Source organism: Nannospalax galili, unplaced genomic scaffold (genome assembly GCF_000622305.1).
Source record: "Nannospalax galili isolate Female #2095 unplaced genomic scaffold, S.galili_v1.0 scaffold158, whole genome shotgun sequence".
Taxonomy (NCBI): Eukaryota; Metazoa; Chordata; class Mammalia; order Rodentia; family Spalacidae; genus Nannospalax; species Nannospalax galili.
Genome location: NW_008345290.1, coordinates 10,119,213 through 10,128,961, shown reverse-complemented (window position 1 = coordinate 10,128,961; position 9,749 = coordinate 10,119,213). Strand labels below are relative to the sequence as shown.

The 9,749-nt window shown below is 38.5% G+C and overlaps 1 protein-coding gene across 2 annotated transcripts in view; it reads right to left on the bottom strand.

Annotated features, from left to right (window-relative positions):
• The window catches only part of Znrf2 (zinc and ring finger 2), a 94,049-nt gene that overhangs the window by 12,044 nt on the left and 72,256 nt on the right, over positions 1-9,749 (bottom strand). For both annotated transcript variants that reach the window (XM_029567529.1, XM_029567530.1), the window contains exon 4: positions 5,483-5,588. In XM_029567529.1, the coding sequence (XP_029423389.1) occupies positions 5,483-5,588 (106 nt within the window). The remainder of the gene's footprint in view (positions 1-5,482; positions 5,589-9,749) is intronic.

Below are 9,749 nucleotides of genomic sequence, written 5' to 3'. Positions count from 1 at the left end.
GTGTTTTAAATGTATCATGTGCACGTGCTGTCCACAGAGGTCAGAAGAGGGCATCAGAGCCACTGGAACTGCAGTTAGAGATGGTTGTCAGCCACCTTACGGGTGCTGGGAACCAAACCCAGGTCTGCCAAGAGTAGCCAGTGTTCTTAACTGCTGAGTCATTTCTCCAACCCCCAATCCATGTATTTTCTATTCTAAACTATCTCCATTTGTTAATCAGTATATGATAGTCCTCTGTCCCGGCACCAACAGGAAAGCCATTTCCTAAATTTGGTATTTTCATTCTTAAACATTTTCTTACTGGATAATTTTAAATACATGTATTCTAAAATAATAACAGCATTATTTTCATGTTTAAAAACTTAAATAAGCCAGGTGTGGTGGCGCACGCCTTTAGTCTCAGCACTCAGGAGGCAGAGGCAGATGGAGCTCTGTGAATTCAAGGCCAGCCTGGTCTACATAGTGAGTTCTAGGACAGCTGGGGCTACAGGGAGACCCTGTCTCAAAAAGACCAAAAAACAACAACAAAACACTTAAATAAGTGCTACCATAAATATTATGTCTCTTCTAACTTGCTTTACTTATAAATGCCTTTAAATTTGTATTCCACTACACCATGTAGATTTCGTCGCACAGGCCTACAACCCCAGCTACTTGGAAGGCCAAAGCAGAATTATAGGTTCAAGGCATGCTTGGGTTACAGAGTAAGTTCAAGGCTAGCCTAGAAGACTTGGTAAGAGCCTGTCTCAAAATAAAATAATGATTTTAAAAAGTACATCATAATTTTATTATCTATACTTTTTTTTAAAAAACTGTTTACGAGTATATTGCCTGCATATGTGAAGTGCACCCATGTCATGCAATGCTGTGGAGGTCAGAAGAGGGCTTCGGATTCCCCTGGAGCTGGAGTTAAGGATGGCCCGTAGCTGCCATGTGGGTGCTGGGAATTGAACCCGGGTCCTTTGCAAGAGCAGTTAGTGCTCTTAACTGCTGAGCCATCTCTCCAGATATAAACTGTCACTCATTACAGTTTGAATTGGCTTTTTTTTTTTTTTAAGTCACAGTAAGGCTTTCTCGATGAGGAAAGCACTGCACTGACTTATTCTGGCTTATGGGTCTCATTTTCTCTTGGTCTTACACTTTGGGTAGAAGCACTGTCCTATCAAGAATAAAAGATCAAGCCTTTTGCAGGGCATATACTTGGAAGGGGAATTACTGAGTTGTAGCATAAACACTATTAGTTATACAAACTCAATCATTAGGTACTGAGGGTTCCTTTTTACTGAATTTTCTTTAAAAAATTTTATTACATTTATTTATTTATTTCCTTGTTTATTTTTGGGGAGAAAGCATGTGTGCTACAGTACTCATGTACAGGCCAGAGGACAACGTGTGGGAGTCAGTTATCTTGTTCCACCATGTAGGTCCCGGGGATTAAACTCAGGTTGTCAGGCTTGGTGGCAATTGCCTTTACTTGCTGAGCCACTGCCCTGGCCTAAATTTTCTCTTTTGTCTTTTTCTTACAGATTTTCAAGAAGTTATTATTCCGGTATTTCAGTTACAGCATACATATTTTGTGTGTGGGTGGGGGAGTTCTGAAACAAGGTCTTGCTATATGGTCCAGGCTGGTCACAAACTCAAGATATTTCTACTCATCTACTTGAGTACTGAGATTAGAGGTGGACACCATCATGCCTGGCCCTATATGTGCTATGTGATAAACCTTATTTCTACAAAATCATAAATTCAAAGTAACAAGGCTTAATGGTAAAAATCAGATTAATGGCAGACTACTCAACACAATGTGTTACCAGAACAAAGATATATTCATTTCTATAAATACTTTACTTGGGGTTGGAGAGATGGCTCGGTGTTTAAGAGCACCGACTGCTCTTGCAGAGGAGCAGGGTCCAATTCCCAGCACCTAACTCCAGTTCCAGGGGATCCTACAACCCTTCTGGCCTCTGTGGGAATTGCACACATGAGTACAGTTACATACATGCAAGTAAAACATTCACACACATAAAATTACATAACAGAACTGGGATGTAAGCTCTTCCAAAGCATAAGCCTAACAGAATTAAGAGCAAAAACATAGATGTTCTTCACTACTGCATTATTCCATGGCTTACGTTAGCATGTGTGCTCTCATCTGCAGCTGTGACAGAATGCTAGGAAATCTAATGTGTAAACTAGAATGACTGCATCATTATGTCACTCTTGTATTTACCGATAGCAAGGAATCGAATCACCTGCATTACAGAAAATGCCTGAGGAGTTTTGTTTCAAACACAAATTGCTGTCAGGTGTTTAACAGTCACTTCCAGTAAAAGGTCTATAGTTTATTACTTTTTCAAGTGCAACTAAGTTTAAATTTTAGTAGTCGTTTTATTGGTCTTCAAAGTTCATCTTCTTTTTGAGAGGAGAAGCATTTATGTTAGACAAAAAAATATAATTCCTTACCAAGAGGTCAAAAACAAGTCTTTCCATCCCCCCCCCACTTTAGATTTATTTTTTCAATTAGAGTTTGAATTTCACTGAGACAACCTGGAAATGATTTTTATTTCAAACTTGGAAGAGGGATTCAACATCATGTTCTAGTTTGTTTCTCCACTGCTGTGACAAAATACTCTGATCACTACCAACTTGGGGAGGAAAGCGTTTATTCAGCTTATAGCTCCCAGGTCACAGTTCATCAGGGAGCCCATGGTAAGAACTCAGGGCAAGAACCTGGAGGCAGGAGCTGGAGCACAAGCCATGGAGGAACACTGTTTACTGGCTTGCTCCCCTGGCCCTTGATCAGCCTGCTTTTTTATGCAACACAGGACCACCTGCCCAGGGGTGGCACCACCCACAGTGGACTAGGCCCACCCACATCACTCATCAATCAAGAAGATGCCCTACAGACATGGCCACAGGCCAGTCCTATGGAGGCAATTCCCCAACTGAGGCTCCCTCAACCCAGGTGTGTCCTTCACAACTATTACTACTATTATCCTCACCTTAAAAATTCAAAAACAAGGCATTAAAACCTGCCCAAGATGACAGCGAGTTAACCAGAGTTGGGGCTGAGTCCTAACCCTGCTATGGCCTCTCCAGGCAGGCAGCATGTCTGAGGACGCAACTCTGCCCTTACTTGTCTTTCATAACTCCTTTCATTTCTGAATCTCTTTACAGGACATGTGACCCAACATGATATTCTTTTTTTAAAAGTATTTTTATTTATATGAGTGTATTGCCTGCATGTACGTAAGCGTAGCCATGTCATGCGATGCCCTCGGAGGTTAGAAGAGGGCATCGAATTCCCCTGAAACTGGAGTTAAGGATAGCTGTTAGTTGCCATATTGGTGCTGGTAATCAAACCCAGGTCCTCTGCAAGAGCAGTCAATGCCCTTAACCACTGAGCCATCTCTCCAGTCCCCAATGTGACATTTTTCATATTCTTCATGACAATCTTCACTATGCTTTCCCCCTTCCTACTCGGTTCATATATATATATTTAGAATCAACATGTCTGTTGTGATTTGATTGGGATGGCATTAACTACAGATTAATTTGGGTGTAAATGGTGTTTTTACAATACTGATGTTCCTATATACACAGTATGGTATATATGAATGTTAATCTTAGATACCTTATGTTTCACCTTTAACTTCAGTGATTTTAAATTTCAGTATTTTTCTCTTGTCTGCTTTGTTTACTCAGTTACTACTCGAGGCTTTATTAATACTCTCTCTACTGTGGCATGACCACCCTCCCCATTACTTTACATACATGTCAAGATTTTTAAAATCCATTGCTTTGTTATAATTCTTTCCCAAATTCCATTATGATCTGTTCTTTGATCCAAAGTAGTACATTTAAGAATGAGTTATGTTTTTGTCACTGGTATCTGATAATGATCAGAGTTCTGTATCATACCAGTTGCACAGAGTTTGCTGAGACATACTTTATGAATTAAAACATGGCCAATTTCTATAATATTCTTTCTATACTTGAAAGGAAAATGTATGTAAAGTAATGGATACATATATCAAAACATCATGTTGCATAGCATATATGTGATATAATATATATATATATATATATATATACATATACACTTATTAGATCACACCACAGGACTGGAGGTGTAGCTCAGTGGTAGAGAGTTGGATTAACAGGTGCAAAGCCCTGAGCTTGATCTCCAACACTGAAAAAATTCAACAACAACAACAACAAAAATCACATACCTTAAAAATTAGAAGCCAAGCATGGTGGCAAATACTTGAAATTCCATGTACTTGGGAGGCTAAGGAAGGACATGGTTTGAAGCCAGCCTGAGCTACATGGAGATTTTGAAGCCAGCCTGGGTTATATGGGTTAGACCCTATTTATAAGAACAAACCAACCCAAAATTTGGTAAGTTGTAATCGCTTGATTTTTTCTTTTTGATCTCCACTCAGTTTTTGTGTGTGAGCCTGAATCCACAAGAGTTGTGTTTAAATTTTCCATTACAATGATAGTTTTATCAGTTTCCTCTAACTTTATATTTTGAAACAGAGAACATTGTATAGTAACTCTATTCCAACTAATGCTTCCTGCTGTAGCTGACTTTTTGTATCATGTTCACACTTAGTAATTGCCTGCATATGGTTCTCAATCTTTTTAATTCCCTGCCTGTATCCTTATGGCCTGTTGCTTATTAACATCGTATTTCCAACATTTCATTGATTTTGAACTAGTCAGCTTGTTCTTATAGAGTTATTATAATTACAGGCATGTTTGGATTTATTTCTGTCTCTACTTTGCATTATTTACTTCACTTATTGCTATCTCCTCCTCCCCTTACCTACCTGATTCTTTTCATTGCTTTGGATGCTACAATTTTCTTCTTGTGGCTAACTTAATTTGGGGGGGGGTGAGGGGGGGTGGACAGGGTCTCCCTAGTCCCAGCCCACCTGGAAGTCACTATGTGAACGAGGCTGACCTCAATCTCATAGAGATCCACCTGCCTCTGCCTCCCGAGGGCTGGGATTAAATAATTGTTATTTAAACTAAAATTTTCCTGAGTTAATATGAAAACAAGAAGAACATATAAGAAACCAGATGGGCTTTGGAATCAAGAGAATTCTCAATCTGCTAATTTCAGCTTTGCCATTTATTAGCAATGAAACCTTGGAGAAAGGTCCTACTACCTTATTTTCTTGAGTGCAAAATGAGGTTGTTACAAGGCTTACAAGACTATTTACAAAGCTACAGACAATATCTGAATAATAGCGAGTGCTTAAAAAATGGTAGCCTTTTGGATACAACAAATGTAGGCTCAAGCTTTATCTGAGCAGGAAAAAAAAAAAAAGGAGGGGGTATTATTGAGACCACTGGCCAACTGCAGGAGTTTGAATGAAGAAGAAACCTTTTAGCCCTAACTATAATGCTTGAAACTGAGAGAATAACCATTTTGTTTTAATATTCCCTCAATTGAAATAAAAAACAAACTTACCCTTTATGATATATACATAGGCAAGGCAGCCTTGCGATAGTGTCTCCCTGCTGCAGTTCCTCGAGACATATTGCACATTCCCCAGCATCTTTACTCAGCACATCCTCTGTGAAGAAAAATGATTCAGTACAATAAAACTGGCGGGCAAACTGAAAAAACACAAGACTTACTGTATATGCCAGTTTATTAAGAGCAGCGCTAGCAAACCTGCACACTTTTTATCACAACTACACAAAGCCAAAATGGTACTGAAATGCTACTCACAATGAATGAAGTATTCAGCCTGTATTTGAGACAGGCTCTGCATTTTCATTTTATTAAGGCATAAGAAAGAGTAATTGCAGTATTTTTCAACTTACAAAAGAGTTTTCTTTAAAAATCCGTAAGTCAGTTATTCGTAATTTCTAATTCCTGTTCTTTCTCCCATGTCCAAGATAGTCTCAAAAAGTTGAGCATGTAATACAGTTGAAAAGACATGAAAAATGAAGCAATATTATGTTTTAATTTTAAAAGACAAAAAAGAAATTGCCTTGAACAAAAAACTGCTAGAAAGCGGCTTAACTCAAACTATAAAAGAACACCATGGGCTGGAGAGATGGCTCAGCAGTTAAGAACACTGACTGCTCTTGCAGAAGACCCGGATTCTAATCCCAGCACCCACATGGCAGCTAACAGTTGTCTGTAACTCCAGTTCCAGGGGATCCAACAGCCTCTTCTGTCTTCCACGGGCATTGCACAACATGGGTGCACTTACCTACATGCAGGCAATACACACATAAATAAAATAAAATAAATAAATAAAATAAAAAAGAACATCATAACCTTTCCCCATTGACAAGGCCCAGACAACTCAAGACATAAATTAGAGTGGCTTCCAGAGGACCCTGTAGGTATTTTAGAAACTTCATGGCGTGTTTAATATACTCCAAGGGCAAACACCTTATTATAAAAGCAAATATTCCTTAAAACAAAAATTTTCTCCACTTTAAATAGTGAAATTGTTTTAGTTTCATATTTTAATGCTTACAAAGATGTTGCCTGAAGTACACTCCCAGCTACATATCCTCTGTGCCTCTTTAAAAATGCATAATGACTAAGACATGCCATTACTATAGTACTATAGAATATGAATAAAATATTCTCTAGAGAACAGTGTGGCTCTCCTTAATGACTCATTTTGAGACAGCAGATTAAGGGAAAACACAAGACTACTTGGCTCACAGAAGGGAAGACACCAGCCGGGCCTGGTAATGGACAATGTATGTTGAATAAAAAAAAAAGAACCCAGCAAGAGACTCATACTCAGTGACTCTAGGGAACATTGGGCATGTTTTAGCTAACTACTGAGCACTCACAAATTAATGTATTACACCAGAAACTGAAGTACGAAGAGAATTCAGGGTAAGCGCAAAATGCTATTGTGTTCCTCACTGTTTTTCTGTGATATGAAGGAAAAGCTTCATAGAGGCCTAGAATTCCAAAAATACAGTATAAACATCAATCTTTAAAACTACAATATTAACATAAAAATTATGTGAATGTAAGTACTACAATAAACTTCAAAAACTGAAAGCATGACTTTTTATGCAACCCATACGTGATTACAAAGATGCATCACTGGTTTTTATATACCACTAAGTAAGAAAAACCCCTGCCTCCATTAAATTATGACATATGGGGCTGGAGAGATGGCTCAGTGGTTAAGAACACTGACTGTTCTTGCAGAAGACCAGGTTCAAATCCTAGCACTCACATGGTAGCTAAAAACTGTCCGTAACTCCGGTTCCAGGGGATCTGATAGCTTCTCCTGTCCTCCGCGGGCACTACACAACACTGGTGCACTTACCTACATGCAGGCATAATACTCATATACATAAAAATAAAATATTTAAAAAATAAATAAATTATGACATATGACAGGACATACCTGTAATCACAACACACTGCAAGTCTGAAGCCAGTCTGGGTCACACAGAAAGACCTTGTCTCAAAATAAACAATCAAAAGCACACAAAACTGTGACATTGACTTAAGATGTACAAGACTCTCTTCTAACAGATTACAATGTGTTCAGATTTAAGTATAAAAACTCCCAAATCTTATTCATCACAAATTAAGAAATGTAAAGAAAATATTACTAGCATGTTGCCATAAGTTCACTGAACAGAATCCCAACAGGAAATAGAAATATATAGAATTTAACAGATTCTGAATACATTGTTGAAATAAAATATAACCGTCTTCTAACACTTCTATAACCAAGCCTCATTTCTTTATTACAATAGGTTTTCAAAAAACTTTTCCCTCAGCTAGGTGTAACAGCGCATACCTTTAATCACAACACTCAGGAGACAGAGGCAGGCCAATCTCTGCAAGATCTGAGGCCAGCCTCATCTACATAGTGAGTTTCAGGCCAGCTGGGATACAGGGAGATCCTGTCTTAAAAAAGTCTTTGCTATGAGAATATTTTAACTGAAATTAAAATACTTAAAAAATATTTAATTAAATGCAAGGGCTAGAGAAATGGCTCAGTGGTTAAAAGCATGGGCTGCTCTTGCAGACCACCCGAGTTTGAGTCTCAACATTCACATGGCAACTAACAATCATCCATAACTCCAGTTGCAGGAGATCTGACGTCCCCTTCTGATCTCTGCAAGCATTGCATGACACGAGTGCACTTACATACATGCAGGCAATACACTCAAACACTTAATATTTTATTAAATGTAGTATTTCTGAATTTTATCCTATCTGTAAGAAAATTTGTATTATAAAAGCAAATCCAATTATAAAACTAGCAAAATAGGGCTGGAGAGATGGCTCAGCAGTTAAGAGCACTGACTGCTCTTGCAGAGGACCCAGGTTCGACTCCCAGCACCCACATGGCAGCTACGAACCATCCTTAACTTCAAGTCCAGGGGAATCCGACATCCTCTTCTGACTTCCGTCACACTGCACGACATGGGAGCACTCACATATATGCAAGCAATACACTCATACACATGCAATAATAAATAAAAAACATATTAAAATAAAATTAGCAAAATTAACAGTTTTTTGGTATTTTTGTGACAAGGTCTCTTTGTAGCCATCCCTGGCCTCGATCTCAGAGGTCCACCTGCCTCTGCCTCTGCCTCCTGAGTGCTGGATTTAAGGTGTGTGTCACAATGCCCAGTTTAGCAAAGACTAGTAATGGGATTAAGGGCATGTGCCACCAGACCTTGTCCCAAAATTGGAAAAATTACATTTTAAGACTATTATTATGTAAAGCTGCTTTAAAACTGATGGGGGCAGTGTAGCAGGGGAGCAAGGATTAACCCTCAGATGCTTTGGAGGCACTAAGAAAACTATTTTTTAGTTTAATTCAGAATGTTGCTGCATTAAAGTCAATTATTTCAATCACCAGCTCCAATAATAAAAAATGGTAACTGCATTTTCAGTATTAAGACAAGCACACCTATATACATAAATATCCCAAATATAGCAATTTAAAGAACAGCTCAATCTCTTCTGAAAACAGTTTCCGGTCAAATTCTATCTGCTAAGAAAATTAAAAGCTAATGTTAACATACTCTAACTGCTGTTTATGCAAATGTATTTTGATAAGCTGCTGTTAGAAAAGGGTTTATTATTAAAACCTTATGATCACTGTCTCAAATAGAAAATGTTTAAATTTTTCAAAATTTAAAATCCTTTTTTCCACAATAAAATCTGTCCTATTTGAAAATACTTTCAGCATATAAATTCATTGTTGGTGGGGGCTGGAGAGATGGCTCAGTGGTTAAGAGCACTGGCTGCTCTTATAGGGGACCCAGGTTCTAGTCCCAGCATCCACATGGCAGCTAACAACTGTCCGGAGCTCCATTTCCAGGGAGACTTCAACACCCTTCTGATCTCCGTGGGTGCACTTTATATACATGCAGACAATATACTCATACACATAAAATAAAGCTTTTTTTTTTTTTAATTCACTGTTGGGGCTAGAGAGATGGCTCAGTGGTTAAAAGCACTAGTTGCTCTCCTGAAGGACTAGGGTTTGGTTCCCAGCACCCACAATGGTGGCTAACTGTCTTTAACTCCAATTCCAGGGGGATCAGATGCCCTCTTCTGGCCTCCTCTGGCATTGCACAATATGGGTATACTTAAATGCAAGGTGAAACATTCATACACAGAAAATAAAAATAAATTTAAAAACTTTAAAACTTTGCTATGGCAACGTGATTAAACTGGGCCTACCTAAGGGTTTCCCAGAGCACTCTTACAAGGT